The 25,035-nt window shown below is 36.2% G+C and overlaps 3 protein-coding genes across 7 annotated transcripts; 1 reads left to right on the top strand and 2 right to left on the bottom strand.

Moving 5' to 3' along the window:
* The first annotated feature begins 6,403 nt into the window (after positions 1–6,403).
* LOC112508744 lies at positions 6,404–13,893 on the top strand. Of its 4 annotated transcripts, XM_025113472.1 has the most exons (8): positions 6,404–6,578; positions 7,098–7,317; positions 9,602–9,725; positions 10,270–10,607; positions 11,094–11,196; positions 11,344–12,225; positions 12,555–12,748; positions 13,604–13,893. In XM_025113472.1, exons 1-8 carry the CDS (start codon positions 6,478–6,480, stop codon positions 13,685–13,687), a joined length of 2,046 nt encoding a protein of 681 aa, XP_024969240.1. In that variant the 5' UTR covers positions 6,404–6,477; the 3' UTR covers positions 13,688–13,893. The 4 variants fall into 4 exon arrangements, with proteins under 4 accessions (XP_024969240.1, XP_024969239.1, XP_024969238.1 ...); XM_025113471.1 differs by having other exon boundaries at positions 11,106–12,225; XM_025113470.1 differs by having other exon boundaries at positions 11,094–12,225.
* On the bottom strand, positions 13,891–15,716 carry LOC112508746 (peptidyl-prolyl cis-trans isomerase CYP26-2, chloroplastic). The gene is made up of 3 exons (XM_025113474.1): positions 14,760–15,716; positions 14,225–14,672; positions 13,891–14,110 (listed from the first exon to the last, which is right to left on the bottom strand). Exons 1-3 carry the CDS (start codon positions 15,385–15,387, stop codon positions 14,008–14,010), a joined length of 1,179 nt encoding a protein of 392 aa, XP_024969242.1. The 5' UTR covers positions 15,388–15,716; the 3' UTR covers positions 13,891–14,007.
* A 3,634-nt stretch (positions 15,717–19,350) lies between these two features.
* LOC112510545 (single-stranded DNA-binding protein, mitochondrial) lies at positions 19,351–23,917 on the bottom strand. Of its 2 annotated transcripts, none has more exons than XM_025116006.1 (5): positions 23,734–23,917; positions 22,090–22,407; positions 21,760–21,986; positions 21,210–21,310; positions 19,351–19,835 (listed from the first exon to the last, which is right to left on the bottom strand). In XM_025116006.1, the coding sequence occupies exons 2-5, from the start codon at positions 22,351–22,353 to the stop codon at positions 19,762–19,764; spliced, it is 666 nt and encodes a 221-aa protein (XP_024971774.1). In that variant the 5' UTR covers positions 22,354–22,407; positions 23,734–23,917; the 3' UTR covers positions 19,351–19,761. The 2 variants fall into 2 exon arrangements, with proteins under 2 accessions (XP_024971774.1, XP_024971775.1); XM_025116007.1 differs by lacking the exon at positions 19,351–19,835 and adding an exon at positions 20,133–20,612.
* Between the last annotated feature and the right edge of the window lie 1,118 nt (positions 23,918–25,035).

The following is a 25,035-nucleotide window of genomic DNA, read 5'->3' as shown; positions in this document are numbered from 1 at the left end:
GAAGGGTAATTGGGATTAAAAGAGGGGTTAAAGGAAAGGAGTTAGTTATTGAGGGGAGAGTGGGGAGAGAGAGTTGAGGAGAAGTCGTGGGGATGTGAGATTTGACTTGGTAAATTCTGTAATTTTTTTTTTTTTAAATATTGTTTAATTTAATGTGTATACTTATGGGCGTAATATATTTATTTCATTATGAAATATATATATATATATATAATTTCGTGTGCGATAAGGTTGTTTTTGTGAGACACGATTTTTATATTTGAAATTTTACAGCTAAAACACTGTGAAAGTAACTTTCACAGTGTTTTTGCTATGAAGGTTCGACTTTTTTTTACATTCACAACATTCTTTCAAGTGCAAAAATCGTGTCTCAAGAAAAAAGTCTAATCTCATGTAAACCCAACCCTCTATATATTCAACAACAAATGCCTTATGAAGTATGAAGTAATGAAAAGGAAGAGCAGGTTTTGGGCTTATTGAGTCTATAAAGTAAAACTAATTCGGGCTTAAGCCCACGTATAAATATTTGACCTAAATTTCGCTATTTTTTAAGTAAATTTCATACTTATCTATTTCCGATATCTCATCTTCTCTATCATATCTCCGTATTAACATACCACATTGTGCACATAAGAGTGAACAAAATGTAAATGATCATAATAACTTTTTACTAGGATACTCACAAGGTTCATATTGTGTTCACACATGGCATGTTTAGTTTAGTTTGTGTTGAAAATACGTTCACAACTTATACCAGATATCCAAGATTTAGGAAATGTTCACAATGTGCTTACATAATATTTCTAAGAAAGCGTTTATAATGTGTTCATGTTCACTTCATATACAATTATGTGTGTGCACATGTATGTTATGGAACGATGAGAGTGAAGAGAGAATAGATAAGAGATGGGTGAAAAAAATAGGAGAAGTATTTATTTAATATTAGATTTTTTTTTTCAATTTATATTACTAGTTGTGTACCTGCGCAATGCGGTGGGAGTCACAAATGTAAATGGTTTGAATATATAAAAGTTATGGTTCCAATTGGATTTGATCGCCGAAAAATTGTATGACAGTTAAAAATCCAATATATTTAAACCGAGCTAATCTAATCTAATTAATACTGAAGCATTAAAAAAAAGAAATTATTTTACATAATATTTGTATTTGCATCTTGATGTACGAATATGGTAAAAATGATTAAATAATTGACCAAAATATTAGATAAAACCAAACAAATTTAATCATCTACCAGTATTAATAGAATGTGCAAACTTAGTTTAATTAAATTGATTATCAAAATTAATATACAATAAACAAATGAATTAGATTAGCTCCATCTAAGATGATATCCTTCTCAAAAGAGGTTTCCTTGACTCCATAAAAGTGTTCTTAATCTATTAAAAGTAAAACAAAAACACCCTAAAATTTTATATAGGGATGATTCAACGTCAGCAGACACCCAACGAATCACACCTCTCTTTGAAGAAAGCCGATTGACTAAAAAGATGCCACCTATAAAAGAAAAAAGTTGATTGTGAGAAATAGAACAATACAGGGAGGTTCAAGTGAAACCAGCAAAAACGTTGGAAACCTGAAAACAAATTTCAACCTTTAGATAGATTTAATCCAAGGAATGTGATAGAAAAGGTGGTTACAACACTAGAAGGCTCCAATTCTTGGGAATTTCCATATTCCATCTTTATCTGGGTAAGATGGGTATCGAAACTCTCCAGCTGGATCCATTCAAACTTGAATTTTCTATATAAACATAGAATCCCCACATGCCAAATTAACATGTATAATAGCCAAAAACCAATCATCATGAACCCTATATATGCCAGTATCCAACATACAGCTTAAATGTAGAATATTTGGGTAGTTGAAATCTGTACAAGAATAAGATTCAATAAAAAATTATCGCGTATAGCTCTTTCAAGTTTGAACCTTTAAACTGTTAGCAATGTAAGTGTTAAAGACCACAAAAATACCTTACTCATTGTCAATTGATTTGATATCAAGACTCCCCATTTGTAATATAAATCAAATGTTGCAAGTAAACATAATAGGTAAGAGTGATGACCACAATGGTGTCACCAAGAAGATGGCTGAATTTGTCTCTGAAATAACACATATAGTCAGAGTAGCACTAAATGGCGTCCTGCTCTTAAGGCATGGGATGACGTCACAACCAAAGGAAAGATATTCATTATTCCTCCTTCCCCGTTGATCTATGTATGCCAGGTCAGGGTCATCATTGATTTCTTCTAATACCACTTTGGAAGGGGTATACTGCAAAAGTTTGATCAGAATGTTAAACGTTTCTAAATGTTAAGAAAAGGGTATGAAGGGCTGTAAACGAACCGAACGAACACGAACGGAGGCTTGTTCGTGTTCGTTCGTTTAACTTAACCGAACAAACGAACTAACACGAACGGTAAACGAACGAAAATAATTGTGTTCGTGTTCGTTCGTTTAGAAATCCGATGTGTTCGTGTTCGTTCATGTTCGTTCGTTAACAAGTTAAACGAACNGAACATGCCTAAATGAACATAAACGAACATAAACGAACAGTCTTAACGAACATAAACGAACATAAACGAACATGCCTAAACGAACATAAACGAACATAAACGAACACCACTATTTGTCATTCAGTTAACTATTACACACCAATTGTCCATAGTTTAAAAAAAAACAAATATTAAAAAAGGCCTAAACCCTTTAAAAGCTCAATAATTAAAAAAGTTTTAAAATTAAAATTCAAATTAAATAAATAAAAATTATATATTAAAATTAATACATAAACGAACGTAAACGAACATAAATGAACGTAAACGAACGAACATAAACGAACGTAAACGAACGAACGTTCACGAACATAAATGAACGCACGTTCACGAACATAAATGAACGAACGAGACTCTTGTTCATGTTCGTTCGTTTAACTAAACGAACAAAATTTTTTGTTCATGTTCGTTCATTTATTAAATAAACGAACATAAACGAACTTCCCGCCGAACGGTTCACGAACGGTTCGCTGAACGTTCGGTTCGTTTACAGCCCTAAGGGTATCCATATATTGTGTAAATATTGATTAGTTTAAGGTTGGAATTCAAAGCAAACTTGTAAAGCTTTTTGGTTAGTTTAATTAAATAATAAAGCATAGGAAAGAAAGAAAAAATGACTGACGTGCAAGAGTAACCAACGTTTCCGCCACATTGATGGAAGGACATCACTGCCTGTACCTTTACCCATGCTTCTTGGCCATCTCCAACAGCTTCAGTATCCAAGAATCAGAGGAAGGGGATATGTATCTTACATTCGAGTTCGTTTGAGGGAAAAGAGGTGGTTACCGGTGTAATCGTCTTAAAAAAAGAAAAGAAGATCAATTTAGTGATTCCTGTCGGAGCTTTATCTAGAGAACATAAGAAAAAAGCGAGGGTTTTGATAGGGACTTGACTCGTGGAGAATAGATCGCCAACAAGAAAGCATGTTTATCATTTGAAGTAAATGTTGGAGGTGGAATAGTCATCTCGAGAAGATAAAAGGTTAAGGCAGAAAATCAAGTCAAGTTGTACGTTATGTATTTTAGGTTGTTTTTAAGACTTTAAGACTTTATGTATTAAAGAATAGTATCTTATGCATTTAAGGTTGTTTTTAAGACCTTTTCTCACATATGCTTTATAAGGTAGTATAGACTCGATAATATAAACGGTTGAGGCAAAAAATCAAGTCAAGTTGTACATTATGTATTTTAGGTTGTTTTTAAGACTTTATGCATTAAAGGATAGTACCTTATGCATTTAAGATAGTTTTTAAGACTTTTCTCACATCTGTTTTATAAGGTAGTATAGATATATAATATGGCAAATGATAGTGTGAGAAGAAAAGTTATATTGGTTATCTACATCATTTTAACCAAAAAATGTTACATTAACCAATTAGTAAAAGTTCGATAGTTTACTTATTTGTTTAAAGAAATTCAGGGTCTTAATCATTCAAAATGTGAAAGTTTAATGGTTTTTTCATTCAAAAAAAAAAAAATTACTTCAACGACATAATCATTTAAAATAAGAAAGTTTAATGGTTTTTTCAATCAAAAAAAATAGTTTAGGGACTAAACCATTCAAAGTGAGAAAGTTTGTTGGATTTTGGGGCGTTTCCCCTTATTATAACACACATACAACTTAATATGTTTGAACTTCATAAAAACCAACTCATTAACAATTGAAAAATACGTTTAGATGCTAAATAAGAGTTGAACCATACTAATACAATAAAATACTCCATAAAACTAATCACTAACAAAAGTCACTCTCACTCTCTCAAAACCAAATAAATCAATAAAATAAAGTCGAGAGTGACAGAATAAAAATACATTGTGTCCCTCTCGACTTTATTTTATTTGGATTAGCTGATAGAATAAAAATACATTGACTTGTATCAAAGACGTAAGTAAGTTCTCTTAATTGCATAAAAAGCATAATACGATCTTCAAAATTAGGATTAGGGGCCGTTTATCAAACACTTACCCGGTAAGTGCTTACCTGTAAATTTTAACATTATCATTTATTTAGCGGGTAAGATTTTAGTCCACAAAAACGACATCGTATGCAATAATTTACCCGGTAAGCGCTTACTGTGGTTAGAGTCGTCGCCCTCACTTACCGGGTAAGACTCTTGGTTCTTATCTCGCTCTTACCGGATAAGACTCTTGGTTCTTATCTCGCTCTTACCGGATAAGTTATTGGTCCTTACCATATTCATCAGGTAAGGTAATGTGACTTGGTAAGTGCTTACCTGGACAAATGTTTGGTAAACGTCCCCTTAGCCTGACAAAAAAACCTTGGATTTCTTCATCATGGCATGGGACACAATAAGGAATATAGACGAATTCTCATCTTTCTGTATTACATAACCTAGCCTTTTATATTTCCATCCTCTCTACCTCTAAAGTTCTATGTTGTAGACGACGCACTCGAAAAGGTTCCCTAACCATAGAGAACAAAGGTCTTCGAGTTGCTTTCTGTATGACTTCGGCAACAGGAAACCCTTGCTTTCACTACTTCACCGAAGAAAACAAACCTTGCGAAATTTCTCATGATGTTGATCAATCAATCTGAAAGAAAAGTTCACAGCCCACTAGGAAAAGTTCGCTTGGAGACATGTAAACTTAGCACAACGCTTACGTTAAGAAAATTTTGGATTAGATCGTGCTACTTTAAATCCGATGGTGTTTCTAATAGTAGTCCGAGGGGTTGGTTTACTTTTGGACATGCTTCAATTGTTCTGCTCTTCTTCTTTAGACGCATTTGGCATGCTTCACTTGCATGGTGCTCGAATATTGTTTAGAAATGTTTTTACTTTCAGAAGATGTGTTTCCCAAAAATAAAATTCAGAATAAGCTCAATAAAATACATCTGATTTTAATGTAATTTGCCAGTGCTTGAATCGAAGTTAATAACATCACATGAAGATACTGAATTGAGTTCCGAAATTTAGTTTCAATCTTATCTGCAAACAAATACCAACAAAAATCAAACAACGGATAAAGGCACTGCTAAGCAATGGACAAATACCAACAAAAATCAGATATACTAAGTAACAAATAAGTTTGAACCAGGTTAGGTTTAGATTCAATAGATCCCAAAGCTCGATATTTTAACAAAAAAAATACATGTATGTATATTAAGCTCGTGATCAAACTACCCCACATCTTACCCAAATCCGATAAAAAGTTATGAGTTTGTAATTTATATATAAATAATAAACTTAACAAAATTTCAACTTCCTTGTTATATGGATCAAATCTCAAACAAAATTCCACCATAAATTGGAAAACGTTTATCGGATAACAACTTACCAGCAAAAGTTATCATATTTTATTGGGTAAGATTCTCGATCTTGTTATGGTTCTTACTATAGACTAGATTCACAATTCTTGTCATGTTAATCTGATAAAGTAAGTAAGGGGGTGTTTGAAATTGTTGCTTATTTGAAACAACTTATGTTTTTCTATAAAAATACTTGTCAACTTATTATAAGTCAAGAGGTTTTAACTTCTTCAAAAATTTCTTATTACCGGTTTGACACTGATACAAGTAGTTTATCCAAACACTAAAAAATGTTTATTACCGATACTACACTGGAATAAGTTAATAAGTTATTTTTATAAGCAATCCCAAACACCCGGTAAAACTTGATAAACGTTAAGGCTAAGGATTTTGTAAACGGGCAAATACTATGGAGAAAGAAAAATACACATTTATCCAAAAATAATATATTTCAAATATTAAAATATTAAAATACAAAAATCTAAAACTATGTCATTATTAATTACAAGAGAAAATAGGAATCAAATTCATTCATGTTGCGGTTGCGGGGAGGTTTAGAGCAGCGAAGGGAAAATTTCAGGTGATATCTTAATCGCTTAGCAGCGAAGAGGGAATTTCAGTTTACAAATCATTCGATTCAATGGCTGAAGAATCAGAGAAGAGATTTCACGCAGTCATGGATAAGCTCTTTCTTGCTCCTCCTCCCAATTCCAAATCCACGACAACCACCGCTTCTACTAGGTATACGATTTCTCCTTTCTAATTTTGTTTCTTTTTAGAAATTCAACAGTTGTATTCTGCTTATAGATTCTTGTTATTTGTTGCTTTTTATCCGATTATGGTTATAAGGTCTGAATCGCGTTTTACTTGACAAATATAAGAGACTCGTAACCAAATTCAGTTCGTTACTAGGGTTTATCCATTTGAAAATCTTACATAGGTCGTTTTATTGAAAAAATAGCTGCACTTTGTTTTGGAGGTCAAATGTCTACCTTGACATTAATATTGATATGAATTCTATCAACTTTTGGAAGGAAGTCTGATGAATTCGTTGTATATTGAAGATATGGATGGTAAATTAGAAACAAGTTCATGCCAATCTTGTGTTTGAAAAGCACTAGGTTTATCAGAAAAACAAGAGAAAAATAAATAAATATATAGCCCTTCTGCTGGCAATTGAGGGAGTATCAAGTATGATGTTGAATTTGAGTAGTTTGAGTCAACATTGGAGATTTGGTAATTACTTTTTACTTTTGGTAGTGCAACTGCAGGTGGACTATCGAGAGAAAGGAAACGCCCGCATACAATGACCACAACACTAGCTGTAGTTGATTCGAAATTTAAAGGAGGTACCATTAAGGAGTTGCAAAATGCATCTGGTGGGACAGTGCAGTCACCCATGTGCAGACCTTGGGACAGAGAGGACTTGCTGAAAAGGCTTGCTACTTTTAAGTCAATGACTTGGTTTGCTAAACCTGAGGTTAGAAACAACTACTAAATATTAATGCAATGATATTTTCTTGTGCTATTCCCTTGAGAGAGAGAGAGAGGAGCTAAAGATTGTCTCAAACAAGCAATCATATTAATTCCTGTTGGCAGTTGTTGAAACATTTTGATTCAGTAGTAGTGGAATTACGCTTGTAGGCACTTGAAAAAACATTTTTATGTTCTCAATTGGCAAACTTGCTTACAGAATATTAGTGACATTACATCCTAACAAGCTTCTTTCTTTTCATAGAGAGAGAGAAAGAGCATCCACTCCATTTTTTACGCCTGGAAGTTAGTCAATTTTCTAATTAGATATTTCTGAAATATGTTCTCATGAGCTTCTTACATTTTTGTATGAGAGTGTAGTTGAATAGCTGATCTCCGGCTGCATTTAATGTGCAGGGGTCTGCTGTGGGCCATCTTGTTATCTCTCATAGTCTCGTACTATATTTTGTTTGAGCATGATCTAGTACTATATTTTTTATAAGCTGGGCAATACCGTACTAATGATTAGTCACACCTCAGTGGAGGTTTCTTTTAACAATATCCTGCAACTCTCATTGCAGTTTATCCATATTGGCTAACAGAATAGGGCCTTAACTACATTAAATAATCCCTCAATAGGTAAAGTAATACCAATGATACTTTTTTAGGACAGTGAAACAATCATATCATAAAAAACTGAAATACATTTAAGTTAGCATTGATAATAGGAATAATAGACATGTTGCAGTTTCTATTTAATTTAGACTAGATGTTCACCTAAACAAGCAGAACTGGCCTTCTTCATATAGTTGAGATAATGCCTTGTAGAGTGAAAGTGGATACCGATCACTCTGCATTTAGGCTTTTTGCTGATTTTAGTTGAGTAATTGTCGAGCATAGGTTGTGGTTGTAGGAATATGGTGCAAGTTAGAGATGGAAGGTCTTTGACTCCTTGTGACTGTGAATGTATGGAAGAAATGTTCATAGCTTGAAATACCAGCAGTTAGCTAGAAAAGCTAAAGGGAATTAATGTAAACTTATTGACCTCCACTTGTAGTTGTTGCTATCCATGTATTAATTATGTACATTGAGATTGTTTTGAGAGAAGCAATGTAGCATTGCCTGGTCGAGCTCTTTGCTGCAGATAGCTTTTTCCACCACAAAGTTCTTGCTTAGCTAATCTTTTGTAACCGATCACATAACCTAATTTCTTACTCTTCATGATTTGGTTATATGCAAATGCATGGTACACAGATTTGTGCTTTTCAAGCTTTAAACAGCATAGAAATATATTTTACCTTTTTGGGGTTATGTTCCAAAAAATATACAGTAGTTACCATGGTATGTTACGAAACTTCTTTGAAGTGTACATCCAAGGTCAGGACATGTGTGTATTAAGTACTGATGATACATCAGTGAAATTATTTTCCTGTATTATGCATTTAAGGTCAGAACAGGAAAGGAGGCTTATTGAGCTTTATTTTGTGGTTTGTTTCTGGAATCCTGGGTTTCAGATTTGTTTGAGTTCCATAGTTTTTCACTCAGTATGTTACTCATAAGTGTTTACAGGATCAGATGCACCTTGGAAGTTAATTTGTTATTGGAAAAAAGATGCTCATCAACTCTACGTTGGAAGATTCAGTAATTGGTTACTAGATTTTAATCCAGCAATGAATATTCCATTTCAGACTTGATTACCAGGAAAGGATAAACTGAACTTAGACTGATCGGGGTCAATCTGGCATTTTGTTCATTAGTCTCTCTGTAGGCTCATTCAGTCAGTTACGGTCTATAATCGGCTCTGTTGAATATGGTATAGAGAGATGTCGGTAAGAAAAGAAAGATCTTTTTGTATGATAAAAGTTTCCCACATCTCTCCTGTCAATTATGGTCCTTAACTAAGTGGCATATGCCTTTTTCCATTGTGTGCTTGACTTCAGTAATTCTTTTTCATGGTTGGGCGTTTAGTGTTACTGTGAGGTTGATCCCTTGTTGATAGCCTAGAAGCTGCATTTTTGAACTACAGAATCTGCAGCTTGTAGCAAATGATTACTGGTCCATATGCATAGGAACATAGAATGAGCAATGATTACTGGTCCATATGCTTACTGGTGTGAATAAGAGGGAAGCCAGATTCTCACACCGTGCAGAACTCTTGGTAACGGGAGTTATAGGTGTAGTTCTTAGGAGGGTTATGGTTGGAAAAGGAAACACCATATCACTTTTTGTTTTTCTTACCATTTCATTGTGAAATTTAGGTGCAAGAGGGTAACATTATCTTTTTTTATCAGGTAGTCAGTGCAATAAATTGCGCCAGGAGAGGTTGGGTCAATGTAGATATGGACATCATTGCCTGTGAATCCTGCAGGGCCCGTCTCTTCTTTTCTACTCCATCATCTTGGGCACAACAACAAGGTAAGCCATGCCTTTCATCGTACAAGCTTTGTTTTTTTGGGATAAAGGTACCAGCTTTGTTTTTTCTAGAACTGAAATGGAAATAAAATTTGAATAGTTTCCATATTTAGGGACGGCAACAGGGTCGGTTCTTGACTTTTTGTGGGGCCCTGCCTCACATGGGCTAGATATAGGGCACTTGGGGGGGGGGGGGTTGGATATTTGGTTTATGAACCCGATTTAGATCTGGGCCAGATATGGAGTTTATCTCGAAACCCCATATGTGCACTATAATTTTATAAATTACTTCATATTTTATGCACTGTGTATTATATGTACAAATGTGTATTAAAAATCATTAAGTCAAAAATTGGTTGGATAGGGGGGGTGGTAGTTGGGGGTGGAGCAGATATGGGGTAGGAGAGAAGCAGGGACGGAGTGGATATGGGTGATTGGTCCCCTCCCCATGTGCACCCGCCACCATCCCTATCTACGCTACCCTGAGGTAGAAAATTTGTAATTCTGTGTTAGTTACTGTTTTCTGACTCTTTTATATGCAATATAGTTGAGAAAGCAGCCTCTGTTTTCAGCTTAAAGCTGAATAATGGACACAAGTTACTCTGTCCATGGGTTGACAATGCCTGTGATGAAAAGCTAGCACAGTTCCCTCCTACCTCACCTGCAGATTTGGTTGACAGTTACAAGAAGCGATGTGCTTCAGTATTGCAACTTTTGGAGCTACCCGTGATCTCGTCAACAGCCATCGATCACATGAGTAGCCCTTTGTTAGAACATTTCCTTAAGAGTCCCCCAGCTCTAGAATATGTCAATGGACATGATAATGTTTCTGCCAGAGGTTTTGGGGATGAACGTGAAGAAGTTTTGCCTGTCTTGTACTATCAGGTATGACAACTTATGCTACCACAGGCTACAGATCTTATTTTAACTCATTTATTCATTTACATTTCACATTAAAGAAGCTAGAATGTATTGTGACCCTTAAACAATCGTTAACCTGAGTATTCTGGTTTGCAATTACTTTGACATATGTTCTTCCCTGCTTGAGATAAATGAGGCTTCTGTGAGGCCAGATCTTTTAGCGAGCCTTTAGTATCTGAGTGATAAAAAGCATTTGGTTTTACACTTTTACTTGTATGTAAAACATACCACCTTGGTTTTTGCACTGTGGCTAGAACAATCGCTGATGCAGTTAGAAGCCCTTGTACTTGTAGATGTTTGAAAATATATTTGCCGATCCAGTCAGCTTATATGGTTAGTTTAAGCAGGACCACCTTCTTCTGACGTTTCTGTTTCCTGTAAATGTATTTTCACCACTTATCTGTTAAATTTTTTCATCATAACAATGGTAAAGAACGTTGATCTGTAAAGGCATTTTTTCAGGCACAAAAGCTCATAAGTTTATGCGGTTGGGAGCCTCGGTTGTTACCTTATATAGTTGACTGCAAGGATGTACAGGATCAATCTATAAAAGGTGGAACTCTCCCTGATCCTTCTGAAGCTTCTAATGCACAAAATGCTAGCCTTACTGTATATACTTCTCGCACTGCTGAAAATGTAGAGACAAATCAAAGTCCTGCTACTGGAAGTGAGCAGTATGATCATACGTCTGTGGTTCTAGACTGTAGGCTTTGTGGAGCTAGGGTTGGTCTATGGGCTTTCCGTACAACTCCTCGGCCAGCAGAGTTTGTTAGACTTATTGGACATGCAGAATTAAATGAAGAAAATGAGGCTGCTTGTCAAATGGATGATGCCAATCACCCTAATGTAGAGACTTCTCATGCTGCGAAAGGAGAACAAACAGCTAGTATTGCTAAGATTGGTACAACATCCTCAAGTAGAAATCTTTTGAACTTGACAATTGCAGGTGGTCCACCACCTGCGGAGCAGAACTTCCGCCCCACAATTTCATTGCCTGTCGTTGGACAAAACCTTAGGAGACGTTTTTCATCTGCATTTGAATCTGTTGATGGTGATCAACAACCATTTAAGGCGTTATCTCAGGTAGGAAAAGAGCACATGAGGTTGGTACAAAAAACGAACGAAGATGCACATCATAGTGCTACAAGTAATGGATCAGTTGATGGAGTTGACAATGGTGGTCACATGTCAGTGGGAGGAGATGTTATCATGAAAACTGCAACTTCTGGAACCAATAAACCGTATACTGCTACTACAGATCAGTTGGAAAATGTTGATGGCAAAAGTTCGAATAGTGGTGACAATACACCAGAAGATCTAGCTAATGTTGAGACTCTTAATACGGTTACAGGGGATCTTCATAGTCCTGAAGATGAAGGAAGTTCCAAAACGCTTGGTATTGAGGACTCAGCTCTAGATCATGCAGCTAGTTTGAACAATGTGCTAGATACAAGCTTGGCTGTCAATGACAATGTGCAACAAAGTCCAGTGATTGATAAAAATTGCAACAAACAAGTAAATAACCGGGATTGTGGTGAACAGACCCCAGGGCTCCCTTTGAAGTCCAGTTCAGCTTACTTGGGTAAGTAAACTACTGGCTTTCTTGTTCAAGTTAAATGTTAGTATTCATGCATGTGTCTGAGTGTTTGCCTTTTAATCTGTGCGTCATAAATCATAATTATATTCTGCGGACTGGTATCTATTAGGAAACTGCCCGGTAGTATTTTATATGATCTACAGAGACTTGCATAATGTAGGTTTCATTCTCCCTGAATTCAGCATTGATGTATGTTGTTTTGAGTAGTTTGTATAACTCGACATATTGCTGTAGACATTGGGTTTGTTAAATACTAACATCGGCTATTTTGGTTTTGTGCAATGTGAACTCATTCCTACGCATTATTCTTTCAGAGGATTCAAAGCAACCATCAGCTGCAAAAGCAATGGAGCTCGATCCAATAAAGCAGCATAGACATTTTTGTCCCTGGATTGCTTCAAGTGGGAAGTCAGCTCCTGGATGGAAACAAACTCTATCTGCTCTAGAACGCCAGAAAGAGTTCATTTATCCATCAGCGACAACCCAAGCATCGTCTTCACTCATTGAGGTAACCTTGCTGTCTTCTTTATGATTTATAGCAGCAGTCTGTTGCACACTTTCTCCTATAATTTAAACCAAGAAACTACAAAGGTGTTAACTTAAAAAGAGGAGTGCTGATTAGTTGGACGACTGCAGGAATAGGCTATCTATCTCTACATCGTAGGACCATTCACATGTACCCCTATATGATCTATATTATTACTGAATAGCCCCCCTTGAATGATTGATGCTAGGGTTAATGGTTCACTTTGCTAACATTATTTGATGTTAGAATTGCAAGTGCCTTTTAGTCTACCTGTGAATGAATACTAAATTTATTATATATTACCAGTGTCTCTGTGGACATTTGTGCAGTGTAATTCGTCGTTTGATGACAGCTACTCTATTCATCAAAATTAATCGATGGAATATAAAGAAGACTAGTTACAGTTTTCTGTAGGGTTTTTTTTAGATGTAGAGGTTAGAAAGTGGTTAACAACTAAAATCATTATGTGTGCTCTTCTATACAGATCCTAGTTAGCTTCTTGCAGGAATCAGTGTTTCTTTCTGGAAATAAAGAAAAAGAAGATATCTTGCAATAAATATTGAATGACTAGAACCTAAAATTTGAATATTAGATGCATCACCTATGGGAATGTTATACACCATCCATCTTATACCAAGTACTTCCACTTTACCTCATCCGTACAGCTGAGTCCCACTACTGTATCATAACTTTCAATATTGTGAGGAAAAATCTTCCGGAAGAGTTGCATCAAAACCTCATATGGCTTGATCATGGGCTTTAGTTTCCAACCAAATTGTCTTTAGTGATTTGGCTACAAAAAGTGTGATCTGTTGCTGATCATTTATTACCCTGCAGGTGGAAGATCCCGTTGGTTCCGTCAAAAAGCTTCTCACACCCCCTTCAGCTAAAAGAAAGAAGTTCACTTATGGCTCAAGTTAAAGACAGCCCACCATCAGCGTAAAGCCTCAGATAAACATGTATTGTCAAGTAAGATGCTTTTGTCGTTTGTTTAAACCGTTTATTCATTTGCTATTCCAATTAGCAGTACTAGGTTCCCTTTTTAGGGTTTGTATCCAATTTTGATATATTTTGGTGACTGCCTTTGCCCTGCTTAACATAGCCAGAAACTGAAGATTTATATTGTAGTACTTTAAAGGTCACAAAACTTTTAGGCTTTTACATAATCAAACATAGAATGGGATTCGCATTGATGTACAACTCCATGAATTTATCTCACTAACACAAAGGATGAAAGAAAGTTATGCCATTAGCCCACAATTGGTAATCACTACTTTTGAATAGGGTCTGTTGAACCCTCTCTCTGCAACAACTGCCCTTTTATCGCCAATCAACTTGGCTACCCTGTTTGAGAAACAAGAGAATGTCGTTAGTTTGATGCTTCTCCAGATCACTCAGATATATATATGTGTGTGTGTGTGTGTGTGTGCATAGATATGCCGAGTAGCGTTTTAGTACCTGAAATAGGGAGAACTAGTGTTCTCTTGCACAGTCTTAACCTGACCCATCTTCTCAACAACCTCCATACCTTCCAGCACTTTCCCAATCACCAATGTTGATGCATCCAACTCTGGTGAATCTTTTATTGAGATCACGAACTCAGTCCCATTTGGTTCCTTTCCTATTTCTTCTTCATCAATTACCAGCTTGCCATTCCGGGCAACCAACTTCTGCTTTGGAGGTGGCTTGAGCGGGTCCCTTACAATAATACCAATAGTTCCCGCAACATTCTTCGTCCCGGGACATCTTCCGTTCTCTTTGTCCAATTCAGCAACGAGATTGTCGACTGCAAAATTCCTCCCAGTTTTAGCTGCGAGTTCAGCGTCGACACCATATGATCTAACCCCACCATGTTGCACATAACTTGGTGTAATCTTTATGAACTCTTTCTTTCTGTAACTAACACCTGCCACTCCATTGCCAAATGATCAAATGAAAATAGTTGTGCCAATGACTGTAAGATGCAAGTCCGAAGACCAAAAGTAAAAACTACCTGCTGCTCCACTGACGAAATCACTGAACTTAGTAGTCCCAGCTGGTACATTGTTCCCATATAGTCCAATGACAACCCGTCCAATGGGTTTGCCTTCGATTGATATATCAAGAAAAGCCCGTTTGGTAAGAACTTTTTCGGTGCAGCTGTCTATCGTAGTTGTGGTGGTGCTGGCAGAATCATCATCAACTGGACCATCTTTGGTGGTGACGCTACTAGTCTCAACCGGATTCTCTTCAGCGGGACTGGTGGTGCCACTAGCTTCCACTTGATTCTCTTGGGTGGTGCCACTTGCTTCCACTTGATTCTCTTGGGTGGTGCCACTAGCTTCCACTTGATTCTCTTGGGTAGTGCCACTAGCTTCCACTTGATTCTCTTGGGTGGTGCCNGGTGCCACTAGCTTCCACTTGATTCTCTTGGGTAGTGCCACTAGCTTCCACTTGATTCTCTTGGGTGGTGCCACTAGCTTCCACTTGATTCTCTTCAGTGGGAGCGGTGGTGCCACTAGTCTCAACGGCATTCTCTTGGGTGGAAATGGTGGTCTCAACTGGATTTTGTTGGGTGGGAGTGTTGGTGCTACTGGCATCCGCTGGGTGGTCTTCAGATGGAGTGATGGTGTCACTTGCATCAACTGGATTCTCGTCTACAGGAGTTGTGATTGTATTAGTCTCAGTTGGATTGTCATCAAGGGTGGTTTTGAAGAGGGTTTGTTCTTGTGCTCTTGCTTTAGGCAGATGGAACTGGTCTTGAAAGAGGAGGAGCAGAGATGATTTGGTGCAGATTGCGAGGTGTCTACGTGACAACTTGATAACTGCAGCAGGGGAAGTTGATATGGTTTGAATGTGTGTTGGTGGTGGTGGAGGTTGTGGGTGGGGGAGGTATTTAGATGCTGAATGCAGGATCTTTGAGTTTTGCCATATCTTCTCCATCAATGGCTTCTTTTCGTGTGTGTGTGTGAGAGAGAGAGAGATGGAGATGGTGTGTGTATAATCAATGTGTGTGGGGCTGGAATTAGTTATGTGGACAAGAAGATAAGAGTAATCCCATCCACAGTGGTTTGAGACTGGGAATGGCCCTTTACCAACCACAACTCACCCTCCCAAGTCTGTGGGGCTTTAGTTCCATGAAATTAAGCTCGAATTGCCGGCTAATTTTTTTATTTTTGAAAATTTTAGATGAAATAAAAAGCATTATTTGGAACAAGAAACATGTGTATGAGATGGATGAGGGTGTTTTAGTGGTATCTTCCCGTAGAGATGCAAACGGTTAACCGGTCCTTGCCCTCTACACTTGTAATCGGTCTCGGTATTAATGGGGTTACGGGTTACCAGGTGAAATATTACTTAGGGCTGTAAACGAACACGAACGGAGGCTTGTTCATGTTCGTTCGTTTAACTTAACCGAACAAACGAATAAACACGAACGGTAAACGAACGAAAATCTTTGTGTTCGTGTTCGTGTTCGTTTAGAAATAAGGTGCGTTCGTGTTCGTTTATGTTTGTTCGTTAACATGCTAAACGAACGAACATAAACGAACGGACTAAACGAACATAAATAAATGTTATTTGAATTCAAAGTAAATAAACAAAAGATTATATATTAAATTTAATATATAAACGAACGGTAAATGAACAAACGTTCACGAATATAAATGAACGAACGAGACTCTTTCGTTCGTTTAACTAAACGAACAAAAATATTTCTTCATGTCTGTTTATTTATTAAATAAACGAATATAAACGAACTTCCTACCAAACGATTCGCTGAACGTTCGGTTCGTTTACAACTCAAATATAAAATATAAAGTAAGTGGTTCAACCAATCACATAATTGGTCCATCGTAACCTGTCAACCTAAATGGTTCTGTTGTCTTTTTAATTTAAAATTTTAACTATTTCTTTTGTATATATAATTATACTTATATTTTTCGTATTAACAATATTTTGGAGCACTAGTTGTCTTAATCTTTTTTTTTTGTATTATTAAAGATGCGTTTTTAATATACATATTAAATAAATGTGGTAAAATGATGTTATTTACTACAAACACATTATTATTTTTATTTGATTATAATACAAAACGTAAACTTCTAAAACTCGTACAATATATTTAAATTTCATAGATATTAAAAACATGAAAATTGAAAGAAGTTTAAAACTTCGTCTCATGGTTTGATACCAGCATCGTCGATGCTAAGGGGTCGTTTATCAAACACTCACTAGGTAGGTGCTTACTGACGAGATTCACCTCTCTAACTTACCTTATAGGGTAAAATTTCCGGTCATCAAAATGGATTGATGGTAAACGTTTATAACCCGGTAAACACTTACCACGTAAGAGTCATAGTTTTCACTTACCAAGTAAAATTATCTTCCTTTTTACTGGGCAAGTTTTTTCCGTCCTGTTATATTCATCTAGTAAGGTAATTGAACCGGTAAGCGATTACCAAAGCAAGTGTTTAGTAAACGGCGCTTAAGTGGTGTATCTAAATCTTAAACTTTCATTGTTGGAGTTTCGGAAAACTGGCTATCCCTCTTCCTCTACTATATATCGTAGTCAATGTGGGAAAGTTTGCCAAAAATTAACCAAATAATATATATATATATATACACACTTGGGATCATATGACTATGAGACCAAGGGTTTTTCGTGAGACCCGTAAGACCAATTCTAACCCTTGGATTAGATCTACAGTCTGAACATTCATAATCATAAAATTGCCACAAGACTTCTCAATAATCACAAAATTGCCACCGTGCAATTTTAGACCATTTGATCATTAGCTTATAAAGTTGATCAATGAACATAAATTGGTCTTACGGGTCTCACGAAAAACCTTTGGTCTCACGTAAACCCAATCCTATATATATATATATATATATATATATATATATATATATATATATATATATATATATAAAACTTAAATAATAAATTGTAATGTAAGCTTTAGAGATGGATAGAGAGATGACGAAATAGTGTGCACATTTAATAGTGCACACACTCAATTATAAAAAAATGACTTTTTTTTTATTAAGCTGGATATCCAATCCGCTGTGCGAGCTGACTAATTCCAGGACGACCACCTGTTTTGCGGATATCCCGGAGTCATCGCATTTGAATCTCTGTGGCCACAAGAGGATTTTTATTCCTCATTGGATTTGAATCTGGGACCTCCTGGTACTTTTGATCTTTGGAGCCAAGCTCAAACCAATCAAACACCACATTTGTGGTTAAAAAAAATGACATTTTGGTAGTTAACTTGCGTTTTTGTAATAGAGAACAAAGAAAGTCCAAAAAGACGACAACCATCCCTTTTAATCAAGAGTGTGTGTTTCTTATTGAAAAAAACGCAAGTTAAAATGAGATTAAGAAAATTTCAGACAGGGGTTCTTTGTCCAATGAAAGGTGCCACATGATAGTTATAATTTATAGATCGGGTTAGATTCAGTTAAGATTGAAACACTTGTTGACATAGCCTTCTTTATATGGCTAGACCACAAGAAACATGAAATTTAGCAACGATTTTTGTCGTCATTAAAGTCAATTTATCGTTAGAAATGTTTATAGAGACGACGTGCCGTTGCAATAATTTCTTGCTCAAACATGTCGCCGTTAAAGACGCATTAACAGAAACTCACTTTTCTTGTAGTCAACAGAAATATTAAGAGAATAATAGTGTTTTTGAACAATTTTCTCATCATCATGATATTTATAAGAGTAAATTACGTTCTTGGTTTCTGTGGTTTATGTGTTTTAATAGTTTGGGTCCCTATTTTGAAATATCTATGGTTTGCATCCCCGTGGTTTGCATTTTATGAAGTATTGTGTTCCCAAATCTAACTCCATCTAACAAGTTCTGTTAAGCTGACTTAAATCAGAAGGGTATTTTAGTCTTTTTTTTAACAGTTTCTTCAATTTTGTATTAAAGAAAAATCCATTTTCTTAATTTTTCTATTTTTAATGTTTTAACCAAAATCAAAATCAAAATCAACAACAATATCAAAATTCAAACCAAATCATCCATCAAAATACAAAAGCATCATTTGAACATTAAGAACACATATGAACAACAAATTTATATAGATTCATTAAAATATTTGTAATACAAAACTATACACAATCCAAACCCTGAATCAAGCTTAGATCCCTGACTAAAATAAAAACTCTAAATGAAAAAATATGAAAGCTTGAATCCCTAAAATCAAAAAACGTAAACCCATATATCCTAAAATTGATTTTCAAGAACCATACCTTCATGAACCCATAACCTACATTGGAGGAATATGGAGGCCGATTTAGGGAAAAGGGGTTGGTAAACAAATCTAAAACTAAACCTTTTTCAAAGAATGAGCAAACCTTTTCAAAACTGATAAACCGATGGGAAATCAAACCTTTTCAGATTTGGAGTTGAGCGACTGTTTTAAGGTAAGGATGGAGAGAAAAAAGGGGAATGACAGTTGCACATCTCACTGGAAACCTCCTCTCGTGTTCCCCGTCGATTTAGTACTTATCGGGTCATTTTCTTAACCGGATGAATATGACAAGGGCCAAGAATTTGGGAAACAAGAATGATGCCATTATAAGTTAATAGTATTTTAATTTGAATATGTGATTCAATAAAACAATAACAACCTCAATAAGAATCTAAAAGGCGTGGGTTGTATGCAAGAAAGAAAAATAAACAACAAATGCATAGAAGAAGCAGCTTCTTCCTTCCAAATCAAACAAAAATCCTACGAATATCAAATAAACCCACTAAAATCCTGCCGACTTGGGATCTGGGAGTAAAATCATTTTCGCATTTTCTTTACTCTAAAGGATAAAGTGGCGGTTGGTTCACAATGTCGTGAAAACATGTAAGCTAACCACCATCATCAACTACCCCTCCGCCACCACCCGGAGGCTCAAACTCAAAATGGTAATGTTATTTTCCGAAGATCATGTAAATAGCAACCTAAGATTGTAATAGCAGTAAAAGGACTAACTTTGCCTCCATCCTTCAGTAATAACCAACACCTTTCAGTTCTGCTTGACTGGGGGCATCACTCCCTTCTCCAAGAAACACGACCCGACCTGCAATTCAATATGGAACTTGTAACAGGAGGTGAAGCTTATACGGAACAGAATGCCAACGAGCAAGCTTGTTTCTTAAACACCATCTATTTCCATCTACAACTACTATTTTTTAGTTTCCAGTAAACATGGAATCCAGTGCCATATACTCCCTCCGTCTGTCTCAAAATAAATGTCCATAATGAAAAGAACATAGTTTTAGAAATGTGTAATTATTACACTTTTAATTAATTGAATGACAATTTTACCCTTAATAATAGGAGTTCATCTTTATCATTATTAAGGGAGAATTGGAGGTTAAGCACTTAATTTTGAAAATGAATACTTATTTTAGGACAAACAAAAATACAAAGGTGGACACTCAGTAGTTCTCTATGCATAGTATTTATGCACAACTCATACAAATCTCTTGGAGGTGGCAAAAAGAGACGGACTTCTGGCTAAATATAAGGGTGAACGATTTGCAAATCTTGTTGCATTTACTTTGGGGCAGACGGAGTAGTGTACTTAATTTTGCATTTCTCAAAGGTTAGATTAGGTAAATTCTCCAAAAACCAAGCCAAACAAACCAAACACACTCATATGTCCCACTCGGAACTAGGGTATGGGGGTAAGATATACGCAGACCTGACCTCTACCCAAAAAGTAGAGCGCCTGTTTCCATGAAGGCCCCCATTGTAGATCTTTTCTTTTTGCAAAAAGATTAGTTAGCATTCTCCAGGAGGCTGTAATTGATGAAGCAACTTTGCTTTCAGCAAGCACCATACAAAAACTGGCCTAGTGCACAAAAACAAATTAGACCAAAAATATTGTTCCAGCTATGCTGACAACGGTCAACAGACTCAATACAAGGACTTTGTTATGAACTGGGCTAAATCAACAGACTCCAAAAGTAGAATTGAAATTACCAAATGACTGAAGGAGTTTAACAGTGAAACTAAAGAGTTTTCTGGCTATTCAGAGGCCAGAGCTCTCATAAAAACACACACTTACTATTTTTCTCGATGCCTCCCTTACTTCCACACATTCCCTATTTATTAACAGACATGACAAAATACCATAGCTGCCCCTTCTAGAATATATATCTTACTAATGCGATTGGGCTTGGGTTAGTGCATAACAGACTTTTGAACTGTGTTTATGCTTCAAGGGAGGGAACATAATGAGAGTCTAATATCCAACAACCATTAATTCAAGCATTTACTTAAACATATTTATGTGACAGTATTGCATTTACTAACAAAGACGTGGCAAGGACTAAAGGAACAAATGTATGTAGCTGCTTTCTTTCTTAGATGTTATATAACCTTTTTTATTTTGATATTAACTCACTCACACTAGATGGTAAATAAATTATACTTTTGAGGAACTTACCATCTCGACGTATGGCAATCTCTCTCACACGTCGAGTTAGACCTGTTATAGGGTCATTGAAAATCTTTGTCTCCAGATTCCCTTCCAAATATAAGATTGAACTACAAGCAAGAAACAACAAATGATCAAACAGTGTAATCATATCAATATACAACATATTATCAGGGATATTGTCAGCAGGATACTTCGTGCCGTAAATTTATTACAATTAATTCTTCTTATAAGTTATAACCCAAGATTTCGAATACTGAAAGCGTGTCTAATTTGAGCAATGAATATCAGAACTTCGAGGGTTGTGGTTGCCAACTGTCAAATCACAAAGCACATTTTGAAAGATTACACTAAACAAGAATGCGTGGCCTCATTCTAAGGGCTATTTTGGTATGTAAGATTTGCATTACAACAGTCAGAGTGAAACTCTCATCCTTCTTTTCTTTCACAAGTTCATCCACATATGCCCATAGCCTTTACAATTAGCAGTAGATAAACTGAAACACAAAAAAAAACACCAATAACACATTGAGGGAGTAACAAACGAACTTAAGCTTACCCGGGAACAGCATTCTTGGCTACAAGTGCACCTAATCTCTCAGGGTAAATCGAGACACGATGCCATTGAACCATACTCCGATTCGCATAATCCCTTGGTTCCTCATTCTGCAAAGGCCTCCTGTTGTTTCTAATCCCTCCAGTTCCAATAGACAACATAGTCACTGTCCTCCCACTCCTCAGCTTCTTCTCTATAGCATTTTGACCCACTTTCCCAACCAATATTGCCTATTTGATACAACAAAAAACCCTAGTCATAAAATTCACATCTAACTATAATGAAAGTAAACAACTTCCTGTATTCTACAGAAAACACAAGCTAAATATGTACCCTGTAAATGCCTGCATCCAAACCGTTTTCAAGGGGGCGGTCCCCAAAGTCTCTTTGCTGGTTGTTAGAATATGACGATTGGGGTAATGGATCTGACTCGGGTTCTGGGTGGATAGTGGAATCGGAATCAGACCCAGATGCAGAGTCGGATGAGGTTTCAGTGGAGAAATGTTGGAGAGAAATCAGCAACGATTGATGGTGATAAGTGTTTGGGTTCATAGAGAGAAAAGAACAATAAATTCTTCTACAGAGTGAAGACGCCATTGAAATTGAGCTTGATGAGCAATGTGTGTTTCCTTCTTCACAAAACTTTAAATCCTACCGAATTTAAACAAAATGGCACTCTAATATCATTAATGTAACTCTGTTAATAAAAAGAAAGTTTGACAATTTCAATAACTTTATAATAAAAACCACCTCCCTGTGTACAAGATCTGATAATTGTAAGCTGTCCTTAGAAAGCTAATCACACAACTATATACCAACTGAACATCAAAGTCAATCAACATTATAATATTTGACCCTAATCTTGTGACCCCCATCATGAGAGAACAGCTCATCTTATGCTAGACTACTTCCAGGGCCGGTCCTGAGATTTTGGATTCCCATGGCGGAAAGTCAAAAAAATGCCCCTTATATGTGTAGTAAATAAAAACCAAAATAAACTATTTGAAGGGGTTTGGAACCTAATCAATCTAGGCGGCTCATCCCCACTCCGATTTATTTTAAATATAACAAATATGATGCAACCGGGGGGACATAAACCAAAACCCCGTGTAACAAAATATAAAATACATCACCATTCGTGGTTCGTGTTGTGAAATTGCCAAGAAAGTGGAATGATTAAGCAACATGGACAAATTGATATAGGAGAAGAAAACATAAGCATCAATCTTAAGTCTTTGTCCTATACTAACCCGCTTTAAAACAGCTCCTAAAAAGCTTCTAAACAGCTCTAAAAAGTAAAATTTTTAAGGCTTGAGCAAATGGAAAGGAATGGAAATTCTATTCACATTTTGAAGTCTTTAGAGGATACAAATAGTGAACAGGAAATCAGGAATTTGGGCCACCAACCTAACAAGAAATGGTTGTTTTTTTATGGAAGGAAGAAGAGGTTTATGTTCTATTAGTCTTATACTCTTATAGACATCTTTAGGTCAACCACCCATGACCCAACAATTAACAAATGGCAGCAGAAGCTTTGACTGTTTGACACACAACAATGTCTGAAAACAGAAGTGAGTAACCAGACTCATTTCATGGATTTTACTTAGAAATTGCAAACAAAAACAGCCCCAGAAACAATCCCAAGTCCCATTGTAATGTTCTTTTCCTATTTTGAGCACCCTAAGCATCAATCTTAAGCCTTTGTCCTATACTAAGTACTAACCCGCTTCTAAACAGCCCTAAAATTAACAAATGAAACACTCAAACACAGTAAGTCAGTAACAACTAACAAGTGATACAGTAAGTCAGTAACAAGAATTAGAAACATAAATGACAAACCACAAAGGACCAATTTCACAGTTTCATTATTAGGTTTTGCAGTCAAACAAGAATTAGAAACTTCAAAAAATAAAATAATTAATAACCCTAAGTGGCTAACTGTAAGTCTGTAACTGGCTAAATGACTAAATCCCTAACCTCACAAGTCGAAAGAAGGCAGAGAGCGAGAGCGAGTCGCAGACGGCAGAAGACGCAACGTAGACGGCAGACGGCAGGCAGTATTCGCGAGAGCGAGAGCCGATTGCCCGATTGTGTCAACTATCAAGGCCGATAGCGATTCGTGAATCGTGAAGGAAATCAATTTCTATTCTGTTGAGTCGTGAGTTCCGTGAGTGAGCGAGGCGAGAGCGAGCGTGAGGGAGGATGATGGACCTGGACGCAGGGCAAAGGTAATATTTTTAGGCCCAAATGAAAACTGATCCTATATATATACACATTGGGTTTTGAAATTTTGATGCCTAGGGTTTATCCGTCGCCTACTGGACTTAGGGGTGTTCATGGGTTGGGTTGAGGATATTTGAACAACCCAACCTAATGTTTGCGGCTTAGAAAAATTTTAATCCAACCCAACCCAAATCAAAGTGCAACCCAGCCCAACCCAACCCAACCTGTACGGGTTGGTCGGGTTAGTCGGGTTAGTCGGGTTGATACTTTGGTATATTAAAATATTCTTCTAACCTTGAACATGTTATTTTTCTACTCATAATTTCTTTTTCATCATCAACCATTTGATACAACTTATTCATATTTCTTACGTATATCACATTCAGTTAATTTTCTCAATTTACATATATATGTTCACAGTTACTGAATGAGTTATATAGAGATATGAATAGATTGAAAATATGTGTATATGAAAAACATACATGATAGTGTAATTGTCTAATGTATATATTTATAGAAATAAAAGGATATCGGGTTGGTCGGGTTGGGTTGAGTTCAAATAATAGTAACCCAATATCAACCCAATACCTACGATTTAACAATTTTACAACTCGATTAGACACCGGGTTGCTTCGGGTTGGGTTATTTCGTGTTGGGTTGGGTTGATCGGGTTGATCTGGTTTTTGAGCACCCCTACCTGGACCTATAGCCAGCGCTGGCCCTGACTACTTCCTGCAACTTTAAATCATTTAAGAAGCACCGCATTTTTCAAGTACATAACAACACTTCATGGACATGTGAGAAAGAGAGAATAATAGTAAGTGGGAGGAGACATACATTTTTCCAAGGTCAAAGGAAAGATAATAACTAATAGCAAGAGAGAACAATATCCAAAAGGCATGCCATTTAATCGCTTCCCTGTATTAAGTTATACATAGTGATCACTATTCCATTTCTTGATCTACTATGGAAGACCATTGTCGTGAAGAGATTCTGATAGACTTTATAAAAACTATTAACAGCTAAGCTAAGGTGCTTTTTCAGCAGCTAAGTTTA

Source organism: Cynara cardunculus (assembly GCF_001531365.2).
Source record: "Cynara cardunculus var. scolymus isolate 2C chromosome LG 3, CcrdV1, whole genome shotgun sequence".
Lineage (NCBI taxonomy): Eukaryota > Viridiplantae > Streptophyta > Magnoliopsida > Asterales > Asteraceae > Cynara > Cynara cardunculus.
The sequence above is the reverse complement of the archived record's forward strand: the minus strand, read 5'-3'. Positions and strand labels throughout refer to the sequence as shown.